A 17,504-nucleotide genomic window follows, 5' to 3' on the forward strand; every position below is an offset into this window, starting at 1 on the left:
CTTCTACTGTATTTCTTTCACCCATTCCTGTCAATTGTTCCCTTATGCTCTCCCTGAAACTGTGTACAACCTCTGGTTTAGTCAGTTTATCCAGGTCCCATCTCCTTAAATTCCCACCTTTTTGCAGTTTCTTCAGTTTTAATCTACAGTTCATAACCAATAGATTGTGGTCAGAGTCCACATCTGCCCCTGGAAATGTCTTGCAGTTTAAAACCTGGTTCCTAAATCTCTGTCTTACCATTATATAATCTATCTGATACCTTTTAGTATTTCTAGGGTTCTTCCATGTATACAACTTTCTTTCATGATTCTTGAACCAAGTGTTAGCTATTGTTAAGTTATGCTCTGTGCAAAATTCTACCAGGTGGCTTCCTCTTTCATTTCTTCCCCCCAATCCATATTCACCTACTATGTTTCCTTCTCTCCCTTTTCCTACTCTCGAATTCTAGTCACCCATGACTATTTAATTTTCGTCTCCCTTCACTACCTGAATAATTTCATTTATCTCATCATACATTTCATCAATTGTTTCGTCATCTGCATAGCTAGTTGGCATATAAACTTGTACTACTGTAGTAGGCGTGGGCTTCGTGTCTATCGTGGCCACAATAATGCATTCACTATGCTGTTTGTAGTAGCTTACCTGCATTCCTATTTTTTTATTCATTATTAAACCTACTCCTGCATTACCCCTATTTGATTTTGTATTTATAACCCTGTATTCACCTGACCAAATGTCTTGTCCCTCCTGCCACCGAACTTCACTAATTCCCACTATATCTAACTTTAACCTATCCATTTCCCTTTTTAAATTTTCTAACCTACCTGCCCGATTAAGGGATCTGACATTCCACGCTCCGATCCGTAGAACGTCAGTTTTCTTTCTCTTGATAACGACAGCCTCTTGAGTAGTCCCTGCCCGGAGATCCGAATGGGGGACTATCTTACCTCCGGAATATTTTACCCAAGAGGACGCCATCATCATTTAATCATACAGTAAAGCTGTATGCCCTCGGGAAAAATTACAGCTGTAATTTCCCCTTGCCTTCAGCCGTTCGCAGTACCAGAACACCAATGCCATTTTGGTTAGTGTTACAAGGCCAGATCAGTCAATAATCCAGACTGTTGCCCCTGCAACTACTGAAAAGGCTGTTGCCCCTCTTCTGGAACCACATGTTTGTCTGGCCTCTCAACAGATACCCCTCCGTTGTGGTTGCACCTACGGTACGGCTATCTGTATCGTTGAGGCACGCAAGCCTACCCACCAACGGCAAGGTCCATGGTTCATGGGGGGGAGGGGGGGGGGGGGGGAGTACAATAGTAGGATTACAGAAAGAAGACTAGACAAGTGGACCATTCTGTATTGACTGCACTCTGTATTTGACTGCTTTCAGCGTAAGCAGTCTATCAGCACTGGCTCTTTTGAAGTGTTGTGAAATGTTGTTGTGCTGAGTAGGTCAGCTGAGAAATAAGTAATGTATTGAGTGTGTTGAAACATGATCATCTCTATCGTTGCCAAAACTGACTGAGAGACAAGTAAACATTCTCCCTCTCATGATCCCTCTAGACACTAAAACTATGTCATTCTTTTTTTGAACCTCTCATTCCCTCCAATCCCTTGAGCCAAACCATTTCTTTCCATAGAAGTATGAACAAAAAGTACTGTGTGTTGACTGTAGTATCGATTATTACACAAAAAGTTTTCTAGATCTGTCTGTCCAGAAATGTGAACTGTTTGTAGTTCTTCAGGACAATAATATTTATAACAGTGATCACTGATGAAATATATGAAGAAACAAGTGATCAGAAAGGGAGCCAGGAGGACTAAAAAAAAAAGTTGTTAGAATATGGGAGAGTTGGTCACACTACTAAGAGGCCAGTTAAGATGAACATATGGTTACACATTTATTTTTGTTGGTCTTTCTTAAGACATGTGGAATACTCAATGTTTGCACCTTACCAAATGAATACAAATTGGTGCACAATAGTTGTATGATTGCATTCCACAGTTTGTGCCAATACACATGTTTTTTGCTGTGGTTTATTGTTAAGCAATTGATTTATGTGGTTTTAATCAAAAATGGATGGGCTTCTAGGAGGTGGTTCATCACACAAGTCGAGTATTCCTTCTTGCAACTGAAAAAAAAAACATTATTTCTGTGCCATCTTCTTAGCAAATGCTTCCCTCCTGTACACATTGCAACTTTTATGGCTTCCACAGCACTAGATCTCAATTAAACTTCAAGAGTAAAATGCGTAGGAGGTGTTCATTTTTCCGTGCTTGACACTCCATACTGATAAGCCTTGAAAATGGCAAAAATGAGCTGTTATAACATACAAGCTTCTGCTCCCAACAGTAAAACTCCAAATTGAAGAAAAACAATTGAATAACGAAAAAAATTAAGGCTTCACAATGCAGTGGTGCCAAACCTATGAAGAATGGCATGGATTTATCCAATACATTCATCTCCATCACCAGTGTAATTGCCTAAAATGTAGCACAATATGGAAAAGAGCACATCATAAAAATATTCTTGTTATGTCTTACAAAAAAAGGCAGTGGTGGCCAGCGATCATGTGCTAATGCACTACAGCACACGGTAAATATTGCACTGACATTATGCTGTTTCTTTTTTAATCCAAACCAGAAATCACACTAAAATTATTGCATTTCTCTTCAAATGCGTGGAAATTACACTAAAATTACACAAATTTTCTTTGAAAACAGATTGGTATGCCAATAAAATGGATGAAATCATTTTCTGTACTGCTCTCTCCACAATAACTGGAAACCAGTGTCAAATGCTGAAATGATGGTCAGCCAAGCTACGATCAAATCAGAGAAGAAATGCAGTTGTTTGTTCTCAAGAAATGCAGTTGTCTATTCTCCACTGCACATGCTCTTACGTGACATCACTCCTTCCAACACTGAGAATGCTACATTGCTCAAAGCACCATGATAGCATTTTCCATAGATCATTGCATGTAAATATTGTGCAAGCATAGTGTATGAGAGGGATTTTAGAGGAGAGCTTTTGCAATGGCACTGTGATTGAGTGGTCTAGACCTTAGAATGGCAGTTCATTGGCTTGAGTTCAAATGCCAATGCTATCTTTCTTTCTTTGGTTCTTTGAAATTCTTCACAATGTTAAACTATTAATTATAAAATTTAATCATTTGACTGCTACAGATACGCACTCTACATTTCTTGCTAATGGCAGCTTTGTTGTCACTTACCGCTTGCCTAATCCTGCTTGCTACCTATGCCGAGAGATGACATTCTGGCTGCTGTGAGAAAAATTGATTTTTGCACATATTACAAATATTTTTGCTCAATAAAGGGCTAAATTTTTTTTCATTCTTCCTCATAATTAATGTGCTGCATCAAATTGAATAAAGCATAACACAAAATTTTAAAGAATATATAAAGATAACAATGCTTACTTTGTGTATGGTTGATTTTAGCCCATACATTTCCAGGTATGAAATGTAGACAAGAAATTAACATTTGGTTTGAAATTTTGATCAAAACAATATCTCCTTTCATTCTCAAGTTATTGGTTTTTATATTCAGTGACAAGACATGGCCATTTGTGTCCATACACATTTGGGAATCGTGTGGTTACAACAATAATCATATTTCATAAACAGTTCAAGATATTGAAATGAGGTTTTTTTTTGCAAATGATAGCACACAAAGAGGTATTTATTTTATATAATAAATACTGGAAACTTTTTTATTCATCGAGGTATTGAAGGAGCTTGTCCACAGCAGTGAGAGAGTTGGCAGGACAGGACTTGTGAAAATGACAATAGCATGTAAGTTCTCTAAAAATTTCTGTGCACAGCAAATGGGATTTTTAAGCACCATCTCATGCAAGAGTCCCACAACTGAGTGGTTAATGTGGCAGATTGCCAGTTTGATAGCTCGTGTTTGTTTCGTGCTGGTACCATTGTTTATTTTTTTAAATTTTATTCTTCACAGTGTTAAATGATTAATTATAAAATTTAAATATATTTAAACTGTTCAGTTTATATAAGTATTTTTAATATATTCAACTTGGTTATGCTAACTAACTTTGTAAGTCAAATAGCCATGGCCACCATCATAGTGCATTGATAAAATTTTGCACAAACCACCACTGACCAGGGGTATGTGTCTAATTATTGTTCAACTGTTCCTTTTCTTATGCAATTCTAAATGGGACGTAAACATATTTACTTAAATTCAGTGCTGAATGAGAAATAAAACCTAAATAATATCATGAAATATCATTTGATTGTCTCAATGCAGCCTCCAATTTTACACTCACTGGTTACCTTTCATGCTTTCACATTATCTTCTAGGATGGTACAACAATATTTTGCGTAGTCTTCTCTCTACCTCGTAAATCACCACTATCGGCTATAACTGTCTCTCAGTACTGTAGACTGTATTTTGACAATATTGTTTTATAATAATTTCTTTGGCATCTCTGTTATTTGTTCCTTCCTTTTATCATCTGTTTTTAGTGATAAGTGGATACCGTACTTGTTTCAGTTTACTGCTGGGAGTAAGAGTGTAATGTGTTAACACTGCTAGCCTTCAGCTGTTATGGCAATATATTTAGTGTAAAATGAATTTATAATTTACAGGAATAAATCTGACTATCTACGAAGGACAGATCACTGCCATTCTTGGTCACAATGGTGCTGGAAAAACAACGTTGTTCAATATCTTGACTGGTCTGACATCACCAACAGCAGGGACAGCATTTGTCTTTGGATATGACATTAGGCAAGTAAGGAATGACATCTCCATAGTACCATTTCATATTGTCATGGCAACAGTTGATAATGTACAGAATTTCTACAGGGATCCAAATGATATGCACACAATACGTAGAATGACTGGTGTGTGTCCTCAACATGATATCCTTTTTGATCTACTGACACCAAGAGAACACCTTGAATTCTTTGCTGCTGTGAGGGTATGGCCTTTGGAAGAAATGCCAATAGAATATATGTTCTTATAGTATTTTCTCATGCATATGTGTTGTTTATCCAGCTTTACATGAGAGACTAAATGATTTTCAGGGCATTCCTTCATCACTTATAGATTTTGAAGTAACAAAGACATTACGGGACATTGATCTGGTTGACAAGGCTGACACGTTTGCCAAACATTTGAGCGGTGGACAAAAAAGGAAACTATCTGTTGGTATTGCAGTTATTGGGGACCCAAAGGTTAATAAAAATGTCAACAGTTTCAGAGAAGTATAAGTTAAAATATCTTAGAGTGTACCTACTGTTTAACTTAATCCCAAGAATGTTCATTTTCTATGAAATCCATGTAAAAATTGTATCTAAGGACCCCACTTTCCTTTGCTACTGAAAGTTCATAGTGTTTGTGTTTTCTGTTGAACTAGATTATCTGTTAGATATACCTTTGACATTTTCACATCACTCCACAATAACTGCCATTGCACAAAAATACGAGGAATGTTTTCTATTAAGATTAGTTTGTTTTCCAGATCATAATTCTTGATGAACCAACTGCAGGAGTGGATCCATATTCAAGGAGACATATGTGGTCAGTTCTCCAAAACAGGAGACATGGAAAGGTAAAATATATAGCCTAAATAAATCATTCCAGTATTATTCACTGAATTATACAATTTAATTTTGCAGTAACACAATTTAAGTTTAAGCCCTGCCATCATTGTTTTTGCACATAATTTATAATTTTTGTGGTCATTTTTGTGATTTTTGTGACCCTCCATAATAATTCTTGAAAGATTATCATCAGGCTTCCACAACAATTTCATTTTGCCTCTTAAGTTAATTTGATATATCAACACATTAACTTTGTTTTGTGCAGGTTATTCTCCTTACAACACACTTCATGGATGAGGCAGATATATTAGCAGACAGGAAAGCAGTGGTTTCCAAAGGCCGATTGAGATGCTGCGGATCTTCTTTGTTCCTAAAAAATAAGTTTGGAATTGGCTACCATTTGACGTATGTTATTTAAGTAAAATTTTTCTTCTTCATATAACCTTCATACTGCTATATCTTTTTTATTAAAATGTGTATTAATATTTCATTAAGATGTGTACTTTTGGTCTGGGAATAAGTAAACTCTGCTTAAATTTTGCAATAAACTGAGAGTTTTAAACTGTTGCATATGTTAATATGGTGTTAAATTATACTAATCAGCCTTCAGAGCATTAGTTGTGTACTAGTCAGTTGCCAGAGGTTTTTTGATGACTAAACACAATTACCAATATCAACTATTCTTTTACGAAATGAGTTATTCAAAGAATAATGAAACTGCCACTTATCATTTTTGTGACTTTTAAAACATTGTATCATATATTTAATCAGAATATAATGTCTTTCTCAGAAAGATAGGATAAGACTGTGAGAATAGCTAGATGAAGGAAAGTGGAATCACATTACTTTGAAGAGTATAGTAATTGAAGTGCTTGTTATTAGTTTAAACCAGCTGAGATAAGTCTGACATAACTTTCTGTAGTAAATAGATGGTGCAGATTAATTAGTCAAATTCATCAGTAAACTTTGGGGAAAATGTAAAATGCAGACTGTAGTATGTGAACCTGCTGGAGAATAGTTGAAACACTAGTACTATACAGTGAAATGTGATACATACAATGATATGAAATGTTTGAAATGAAGAGACTCAATGAAGATGACTGATAGACTAACATTTCTGATATGGATGGTAAATTATGCAGAATAAAATGGGAGAAAGGGTAATCAGTAACTATTATGTAAAAAGAAAATATTCTTGGCCTTGAGACCATTACATGTATACTGAGATGTAGTAGGCCTATCTGTTGAAAAAAGTGACTTAAAATAAGTAGATGTGCATGTGGGTATGTGGTATAACATAGTTAATTGCAAACATAACAATGGAATGATAGAGACACCAGGAAGATAGTAAGAAGGTTATACAAGTAATAAAAATAAAATGAAAGAAGACATAAGTTTTGGTTTTATAAATGTAAAAAAATAGTTTCTCTTGGAACTATACACATAATGTGGAAAGGTTAGCTGCAAGATGTTCTTGTGCTGAAATTTGAAAATGACAACCACCCACAACTCCAGTAATAGAACAGTATGTAATGTTCCTTGTATAATTTCTGTACATTTATCTGTAATATTAAGTAAATAACAAATGTGCCTGATTTGTATTATAAAATATTTGTAGGATAAAAAAATTACTAGATTGTGAAACATAGATGTCTTATGAGAAGACTGCTTTGTAAACTTATTTTCATCATCACAGTTGTTAATAGCAAACATGAGAAGATTGCAACAAAATTAATTTTTGCGCCTTTCTTAGGCTGGTCCTGGAAGGTGTGGCACGAGAACATGCCATCACACGTCTTGTAACAAGTCATGTTCCTAAGGCTGAGAAAGCAAGGCGGCATGGGAGAGAACTGTCCTTCATATTGCCACACAATGCTGTTGATAATTTTGCCCCACTCTTCTCCGCCATTGAACAGGAAATATCCACGAGAGCTAGTCGACTGGGAATCAGTAGTTATGGTGTCTCAATGACTACACTCGAGGAGGTATGACTGGGTATTTTGCCTTGTTCATAGTATAAAGCAGAACTGAGGAATACTTTGATAAAATTGGTTGGAATTGGTGAACGTAATTTCAGTAGAATGAGATGCTTGCATTGGTTTTTGTTGAATCCTTTAAAAAGTGCTTCTAATGTACATGATAGAGACTGCATAAGGAGTGAGGTCTAACTGGCCACTAGATTTAATTGTAAAGGAAGATATACAGTAACAACCTAGTACCCCTTAAATGACACTCGGTACTTTGACAACGAGAAATAACTACCATGTAAATTTCAGACATGATGATTATTCAATGCATAACTTTATTGTACACCAAATAGTAAACAATGTAAAGAAAAAGAGTAATGAACAAAAATCTGCTTCATTAATAAATACTGTCTTCTAAAGCAGCAAGTCATCTTTTCTCTCTTGTGCTGGCTACTTGCATAGTAACTGATGTCGCTACATGCGCACTCCCACTCCCACTCCCACTCCCCCCCCCCCCCCCCCCCCCCCCGTCCTTCACCTCCCCCTTCCCTCATCCAGCACTTGTGATGCTCAACTGTGGGGTGGAGGAATGGGGGGGGGGGGGGGGGGGGAGAGCTGTCAAAAGAGCAGCTGACGGAATAGTGAGGTTCCTCTTGAATCTTATTGGAGGCTGCAGAGTCATCCAGTATTGTAGGCTTGGCACAGGCCAGTGGAAAACTGAGATGATTATGCTGGTTCCTTTTCTTAGTGGTAGGTAGACTTTAGTCTCTCTATGGTGACTGTTCCGTGTGTGCCATTCCGGTCAATCTCGAAAATGTTCTCTTCTCACAGCACACTGTAGGGGCCAGTATATGGCGGGCGTTGACAGTGGGTGCACAGTATCATCTCTTTGTGAGAAATTGGTGCTGTAAGCAGATGGACGAAAACCTTCCTATCTCTGTGCAATACAGGTGTGCCTGCAATCAAACATCTCATCTGGTAGCTGAACAGTCATTTGAACCCTCTTTCTGGTGTGGTTGGCTGAAGTGGAGCTGGTAAAGTGAGTTCACCTAGCACATGCAGCTGCTCACCATAAACCAGTTGGACTGGTCAACATCGCAGATCCTCCTTCACTGATGTGTGGAGGCATAAAAATATCAGCGTCAAGGTGTTTGTCTATGTTGATAAGTAATATATCAGCACTGCCCTTAGTGTGTGATGTAGTGTTCCCAGCATTCCATTACTAGCAGGATGGCAGCTAGTGGTGTGAAGAAACCACATAGTTGGAGCAGCACATTAAACAGCTGTGACTTGAACAAGTCTCTGTTGTCAGTTGTAATGGTTTGAGGAACACCTAACCTCGAAAACCATGTAAACAACAATGCCTCTGCAACCAATTCAGTGGAGATGTATGGTCTGGGAGTAACTTCAGGCCACCTCATAAAACAATCCACTACAGCAGTTACGTAGCGGTGACCATCAGAATAGGATAAGGGTCCTACTATGTCCCCACATGTATGTGTGAAAATCTTGCTTTCGGCATTGGAAAGTAGGCAGTTGGTGCAAAGACATGTTGGCTGACCTGGTTATGATGGCAATTGAGTAGGGAGCATGACCATGTTGGCAGTCCGTCTGGATTCCTGGCCATACGACCTTGCTCGTCTCTAATCTTGCTGTTGCCTGTATATGATAGGTTATGCATTGTTCCGAAAACTATGTGAGGAAATTCTGCAGGACTATACAGGTGTTCTTTGTCACAGGATGTGCCAAGGCAGATACCCAAGTCACAATATGGCACAAAAATATGTTACAGCTGAAGGTCTGTGTGTTCACTTTGGAATAAGACACACAGCTTTGTGTCTGCTTGTTGCTTGGCTGCTATGTCAGCCCACAGCTATAGGCTGGCACAATTTTGTGATAGGCAGTTGGCTACAATGTTGTTATTCTGCCTGTCTACAGTGCCGCATTGAGCTGTAATCCATTGCACGCTGGAAGAAGCGAATTAGTGGTTTGTGGTCAGTAAAAACTGTAAACTGTCTTCCTTCCACAGATAATCAAAAATGTTTGATTGCTGCCTAGATTGCCAGCAAGTTGCTTTCAATAGCACTCAATGTCTTCTGTTGTGTTGTAAGGGTCTATGAGTAGAAAACAAGTTGTTGCCATCAATAAACCAGCTTCTATCCATGCAACAGAATGGAAATGTCAACCTGTGCAACACATCGTGCATAAAATGCTGCCACATCTGCACATCACTTCTCAATCTAAAAGGGATAAATTTAAACTGGAAAAGTCCAAAAGGCAATATTACAGTGGTTTCTAGAATGTCCTCTGGGGCTACTGGAATTTGCAAAAATACCTTTGTACAATTGACCAGTGTCAATATTGTTAAAGCCAAATATGTGAGGGACAGGATAATGATTAGGAAATGAGCAGGCAGTGAGTAAATCCTACGTAATTGCTGGGAACCATATTTTTCATGCACCATGTGTAGGGGGATGCCCAAGGACTATCTGATCTAGTCACAATATCTGCTTTCAATAGCTCCTCAAACCCAGTTTGTGCTGCAAGGAGCTACTGAGGATGAGCTGTGATGGTTTGCCTGGGTAACATGCAGACATTTGCACTGTCAACTGGTGACACTTCCCATTGGTAGCAGCCAGACGAGTGAGCGCCGGGAATTCTTGAAGTATGCAGCTGGAAAGAGTGCTGTCATTTACTGCAGTAACAGCTTTCGTTAGCCTAAAAACATGGCCAGTATCATGTGATAATACCCAGGTAGTTCTTACATGGTTGTACAGGCACAATCAATCCCTCATTATCAACACAGATGACCTGGTTGATGGCACCATGGCTCACTGTAAATAAATGACAGTTGACTAAATCCAGTGACATATGAAAATGAGACAAAAAGTTGCACCAAGTATAGGGTTGGTGACATTGACATGGGATTTGGGTCTTCAATAATAATGCCATTCTCTGTTTTCCATTAGTTTTAGTGCGTAAATTGTTCACTGCTGTGAGTATATGCTGTGTTGGTATAATAGGTGCATCACTTAGCCCATCTGGGGGAAACATTAACTTCAGATCTGGAATCTACAAGGAAGTTTTTACCAGACATGTGATCTTTCACGAATAATCTCTGTGGCTGGTGCAATGCCAGTAATGTTGAGTTGGTGTTCTGCCTTTCATCCTTTAATTGCAGATGCATATATTGTTAGTGATGAACGTTGGTGTCCTCTAACATCTGTCTGTGGTTTGGGTAACAGCAGGGTCCGTTGCCCTGGTGAACTGCATCTCCAAAATTCCTGTGACATGAGTGCCATTGATCAGTAGTCATATCAAACCTATGCTGATCATCTTTCCATCTGCTACTCTGGAGTACACTCGTAGCAGTATCAGAATGTCTGCTTCTGTGCTGATAGCTTCAAGCTCAGGCATGTAATATGATCTTCTAAATGTCCCACTCTGTGCTCCTGCATTGGCGTACCTGTGCTTGACGTACACATTTGGGTACTAGTCGTGGCACTTGGTGCTTCACAATTCACCCTGTGACCATTGTCAGTTGTACTCTAAATTTTAGTGGCTGCTGTCACTTCAAACAGGTTGTTTGCTGCTGTGACAAGCTTCTCTGCCAACACCTGCAATGACAGATCTTGATTTGCTGCCACAACTGGTAAATTAGTGCAAGGCCACATCATGTGTAGAGACTGTTCAGGCAGCAGATCAGGACCAGCTAGGACACACAAAGCTTGCAGCATTTGTGATGGGGATCTGTTGCCTAGCTGCTTGTAATTAAAACCTTCTGCAGCCTAAGGCTACAGTTCCCTTATTAACATGTAGCAACATTGTCATAGAACGCTTTCTATTTCTTCTATCATGGCTTCTTCTAAATGTCCAACTGCGATTATGTACTTGTCATAATTGGTGTGCACTCCTTGTTGTTGAAAGATGCACTCTCTGTGTGTGAAACACATCATTGGGTGATTAGACTAGAACAGTGAACATTTGACATGGCCAAAATGGGTCAGGGAATACAAATCTTGCCACTTTATGACAGTGGCTGCACATGTGGCTTAGCTGGAGATGCAGTTTTTTCCACTTTAATTCAGTCCCAGGTGATAGCAATGTCATGTCTGTCATTATTGCGGAAAGATAAAAATGTCCGTTCTGAATCTTCTCTTGAAGGAATCTCATAGTTATCACTAATGTGATTTGATGAGTAGAAATAATTCTCATATAAACTGTGGAAATGAACTTAATATGTAACTGTATGTAAATATAAAGGATAATAAACAAAACTCTCCATCAACAGTAAGTTAATAAATTACTCTTTGCTAAACCAGTGATTCATCTTTTGTCTCTTATGCTGCTTACTTGAACCGTAACAGCTATCACCACAATATGGTTAATTCAGTTGTTGTGAAAACTTGACAATTTTCAGTTATAAGTGGCAATGGTTTGTATAAATTTCTGCTCTGTCACTAACATTCTGGTTCCCATACATTCTTGTTATTATAAATTCACTTTTTTCATGCTATGTGGAGGCAATGTGACAGAATGAGTAACATCTTATACAATGAGCATGATACCTCTTGGCTGCTTTTGCCAGTTCTAGAAGTAATTTCCACTATTTTGTGATTTGCTCTGTGATAAAAATTTAAAAATCACTACAAGTGGTAGTTAAATTCACTATATTAACAGAAGTTATATTCATTGTTAAATGTTGTGTTTTCACATGAAGCATTGGAAATTACATCATATTCAGGATGTTCAAATATAACATTTGAGATAATGCTATTTTGCCCCTGTCCATTACTTCATTGACCACTTTGAGGGATTTTTCATTTGCAGTCTGGCCTTATGTCACTCATTGCTTTCTCTATTCCTAACAAGGAAGCTACAACAATAGTAAGACTTTGGGCTTGGATTAGGGACAATGATAGTTCAAAACCCTTTCCAGCCACTGACCAATATTTTGGTTTTCTGTTTTCCTAGTTTGATTAAGGCAAATAATGGTATGGTTCCTTTGAGAAGGATACAAGTGGCCTTTGCTATTCTTCCTCTGTATGAAGCTTGTGCTTCTTTTCTAATGGTGTAATCATCAGTGGGATGTTAAATATTAACTTTCCTTCCTTTCTTCTCTATTCCTCCTTGGTACTTATGATGCAAAATTAAACATTCTGGTTTAATGGTTAGATTGGTATATTGTATACTATACTCTATACTATATTTAAAAACAAAGATGATGTGACTTACCGTACGAAAGCGCTGGCTGGTCGATAGAAACACAAACAAACACATACATACACACAAAATTCTGGCTTTCACAACCAATGGTTGCTTCATCAGGAAAGAGGGAAGAAGAGGGAAAGACGAAAGGATGTGGGTTTTAAGGGAGAGGGTAAGGAGTCATTCCAATCCCGGGAGCGGAAAGACTTACCTTAGGGGGAAAAAAGGACAGGTATACACACACACACACACACACACACACACACACACACACACACACACACACACACACACACACACACACACATCCATCCGCACATACACAGACACAAGCAGACATTTGTAAAGGCAAAGAGTTTGCCTTTACAAATGTCTGCTTCTGTCTGTGTATGTGCGGATGGATATGTGTGTGTGTGTGTGCGCGCGCGAGTGCATACCTGTCCTTTTTTTCCCCCTAAGGTAAGTCTTTCCACTCCCGGGATTGGATTGACTCCTTACCCTCTCCCTTAAAACCCACATCCTTTTGTCTTTCCCTCTCCTTCCCTCTTTCCTGATGCAGCAACCAGTGGTTGCGAAAGCTTGAATTTTGTGTGTATGTTTGTGTTTGTGTGTCTATCAAGCTGCCAGCGCTTTCATTTGGTAAGTCACATCATCTTTGTTTTTAGATATATAAAAATAGTTATTACTATTATTTACAAACATGCCGAAAGTCTTTATTATCTATGAAATTTACATTTTTTGTATTTTTTAAATGAATCACTATTGTCCTCAGAGTCTTTCATGTTGGCATGCCTGAATATCATCATCTTGATTTTCAAGCCGTATCTCAAGATTTCGATGGTTATCTCTGCCTTTGTTGTCGGGAGCAAACCTGCCGACCACCAGGGCTCAGAGAGGGCCAAAATGATGCCTGCACATAAGGTGAGTTGGGGAAACTCAAAGGAGCTCCAGCCTGCCGCAGGATTGAATGACATCAGGTGGCACGAGGGGCCAGCCCCATGTTTGAAACTGCTGCTCCTGTCTCCCTACAACTGTCAAGCATCTGCCTTTGATTGTTTTTGTTATCCAAAGCTCATCTCCACACCCTAATAAGCCTGTACGTCTAGTCTCTTTTAAAATTGTTGCTATTCATTCTAATCTCGGTCACCTTCTGTATAACTGAATCCAAATATGTTGACATGTGAACCAAGACTCTCATGTGTTCAAACTTTGTTTTGTTTTCATTTTCCAGGCAATGCTCAGCTATGCCCAACTTGTAAAGTTTCCTTTCTTTAATATGTCATTTGTGCTTGATACAATGCTCAGCAATTGTGCAAATTGTCTGACCTACACTCATGTTCAGAAAAGAAACCAGAACACCTTGAACAACTAGAGATTGGACATTCATATTGACAGGACATGTAAGTTCTGCAGAAATGATTAGCATTTGAACCATGTTGGCCCACAGGTTTAAGGTCAACATTGCTATCGTTGCATAACACCACCTACCAGCAAAATGTGCCTGTGGCTCTCATTTTCGCTATAAACTGAAGGTAATGGATCATTGTGACTTGAGTAGACATGTAGGATGCCTTCCAGACATCCACATGAACCGTACCATCAAATCAGTGAGTTTGAAAGAGAGCACATTATTGGCATGAGTGTTTGTGATGCACCCATCCAGGAAAGTGCTGCTCGTGTGGGGTGAAGTGTTTTGGAAACACAACAGGTGTGAGCAGAATGGTTCACAGATAGCCATAGAACATGACGATATGGGTCAGGCTGCACCACCCAGACCACCCCCCAGAAAGATCAACACCAACTCTGAATGGCATTGCAGGACAGATCTGGGTCCTCCTTGGCTCTGGAGTAAAAGTGAAACAGTGTAACACATCATACAGTCCATTGCTGTCTGTCTATCACAGCTTGGGTTACGTGCATCTCGTCCACTTCTCCACCTACCTTTGATGAATGTGCAGAAACATGCTAGACAGCATTGTTGTATGGATTGATGTCACTAAGGACACAGATGACATCAGATAGTGTTTTTGGATATTGCAGCATTTTGATTCGAAGCAGACAGGGGCAGCAGCATCACAATGACTGCATTCACTTAAGACATACAGCACCAACTCAAGACATTATGTTGTGGAATGCTATTGCGTAGAACCAAAAATCACAGTTGGTGCATGTCCAGAGCGCTGTGGGCAATTTGATGTATGTGAATGACATCCTGTGTCCCTTATCCATATCCTTTCTGCACAACAACCCAGACACCATCTTTCAGCAAAACAACGCATGATCACATGTTGCGGCACAAACACATACCTACTTGGTGTCACAGGATATCGGACTTTTGCACCCAGAGTAGTTGCCAATCAAAAATATGTGGAACATGGTGAAACACTGTGTGTGAATGCAGTGTGGATGCCTCCATCACAGGATGCCATTCACACCTTATACACATCAATGCCATCATGCATGGAACAGGTTATCCGGGCCCATTGCGGACCCTGTCTCTACTAGGCAATACGACACATGCTGAAACAAGGTGAATGAAATCCTAGTCATTTCTGCAGAACACACTAATGTACATGTCCTGAGAATATGGACGTTCTTTCTCTAGGCATTCAAGGTGTTCTGTTTTTTTCTGAATATTAGTGTTCATAGATGCTGCTGTATTCACAGGGGATACCATACACACCGGGTACATGAAGAGCTATGTTGTCTTTAACATATCTTGTATCTTGTGGGTGGGCCAGAACACTGGTCTTAGTCCATGTCTCTGCAGCACATATCCTAACTTGTTGCTTGTTGCCCCACAGTATGGCAGGAAAACAACCAGTTTGTCCTCTTCTGCTGATTCACAAGGCGTTCTTCTTTGATGGCACCTGAAACCATTTGTAATGTCTCTCCTGCTATAACCATTCTCTCTGAAAAAATCTCAAGTGCTGCAATTTAAACTGTAAGATGGCCTTCATCAGAAATAACTTTTGTTCTGTGTACTAACATGTTAAGGACTGCTTTCTTGTGTACATGGTGATGAGAACCATCGGCTTCAGACTACCAGCTGCAGGTCCTACATGTATTAGAAGATGACACATACAGGAATTTAGTCCTTATCTGACACAGGGAATTTCGAGAAAGAGAGGGACGTTTTTAAAAAATCTCTTGTTAGCCAGATGAAGAGGTGAAGAAATTAATGCCTCATGCTGCCGGACCTCCCAGGCTTTATGATTGCCAAGGATACATAAGGAAAATGTCCCTCTTAGGCCCATTGTTAGTGCAGTCAGTTTGCCCACCTACGGAATGGGTAAAGACCGTGAAGGATTACTAGCGCCAAAATTGTGACTTTGTGAACAGCATGTTGTAAACTCGCAGAAATTAGTTGAAAGGCTCAAGAAAATGAAAATAGGTCACAACTGTGGAATGGTTAGTCTGGACATTGTCACTTTTTATGAGGGTGCTAGTACAAGACATGCTGGATCCTTTTGCCCAACAATTTTCACCTGCAACTGACAAGTTATTCTGTCATGTTCTAATGACAATGTACAGTACTACTTGAATCATGATGAGTATTGTGAAATAATGGATGGCACAGCAATGGGGTCAGCACTATCTCCAGCACTTACAAATATCTTTATGGAGCACTTTGAGGAGCAGGCTGTGGCATTGCATCCATCTTGTATCGACAACACCTTTCTGATGTTGCCTCACAGTGAAAGTGCGCTGCAGCAGCTCATTGATCACATGAATTGGTGTCCATCATAGCATTAAATTGACCATTGTGATGGAGAAGGATTGCAAGCTACTGTTCTTGGATATTTTAGATGATTGGATGGCAGGAGGCCAGCTTGGTCATACAGTGTACAGCTGATTGATACTTGAATGCTCATTTTCACCACCCTGTACATAAGAGAGCAGTCCAGAACACATTAGTACACAGAGCAAAGATTATATCTGACAAAGACCACTTACAGTTTGAATTGCTGCACTTGATACATGTGTTCAGAGAGAATGGTTATAGAAAGATACATTGCAAACACTTCCAGGTGGCACCAAAGAAGAATGCATTGTGAATTGATAGAAGAGGGCAAGCTGACTGTTTTCCTGCCATACTGTGGAGCAATGAGCTGCAAATTAGGACTGTGTTGTAGAGACATGGACTCAGACCAGTGTTCCGGCCTGCCTGCAAGATGCGAGATATGGTGCACCCTATTAAAGATGACATAGCCCATTGTGTGCCTGGTTTGTATGGTGTCCCTTGCAAATGCAGTAGCTTCTATATAGTTCTAACAATCTGCACAATTGCAGAATGTTGTACTAAGCACGAGTGACATATCGAACAAGGGGAGCTTGACAAGTTGGCCATAGCTGAGCATTTCCTGGAAAAGGGATGCAAAATACAGTGTGAATTAACAGAGACAGGGATACACAATTAGTAGGGCTTGGGGCCACGTTTTGGATATGGAAAGGAAGCAAAGGCAGATCCTTGACTCTTGTGGGGAGGTGAGAGTGGCAGTTTCAAACACGGCGCCGGCCTCTCATGTCGTTTGATGTCACTTGGTTCTGGGGCGGGCCATAGCTGCTTTCAGCAGCACTACTCGTCTTCCTTGGAGGTGTCATTTTGACCCTATCTGATTGGTGTCAAAGGCTACAATCTTGCTTATATGAGCAGGAAACCATGTCAGACTCAGTAGTCAGTAGTTGTGCTCCTGACGACGACAGTGGGGACAGCCATCAAAAGCTCGAGAA

General features: G+C 39.5%; 1 protein-coding gene across 1 annotated transcript in view; it reads left to right on the forward strand.

The window, feature by feature from the left end:
- The window catches only part of LOC124544655 (cholesterol transporter ABCA5-like), a 347,877-nt gene that overhangs the window by 178,607 nt on the left and 151,766 nt on the right, over positions 1-17,504 (forward strand). The window contains exons 13-18 of the mRNA XM_047123269.1: positions 4,636-4,777; positions 4,856-4,970; positions 5,077-5,226; positions 5,514-5,603; positions 5,861-6,000; positions 7,349-7,580. Of these exons, the coding sequence (XP_046979225.1) occupies positions 4,636-4,777; positions 4,856-4,970; positions 5,077-5,226; positions 5,514-5,603; positions 5,861-6,000; positions 7,349-7,580 (869 nt within the window). The remainder of the gene's footprint in view (positions 1-4,635; positions 4,778-4,855; positions 4,971-5,076; positions 5,227-5,513; positions 5,604-5,860; positions 6,001-7,348; positions 7,581-17,504) is intronic.

This window comes from Schistocerca americana, chromosome 8, assembly GCF_021461395.2.
Source record: "Schistocerca americana isolate TAMUIC-IGC-003095 chromosome 8, iqSchAmer2.1, whole genome shotgun sequence".
NCBI lineage: Eukaryota > Metazoa > Arthropoda > Insecta > Orthoptera > Acrididae > Schistocerca > Schistocerca americana.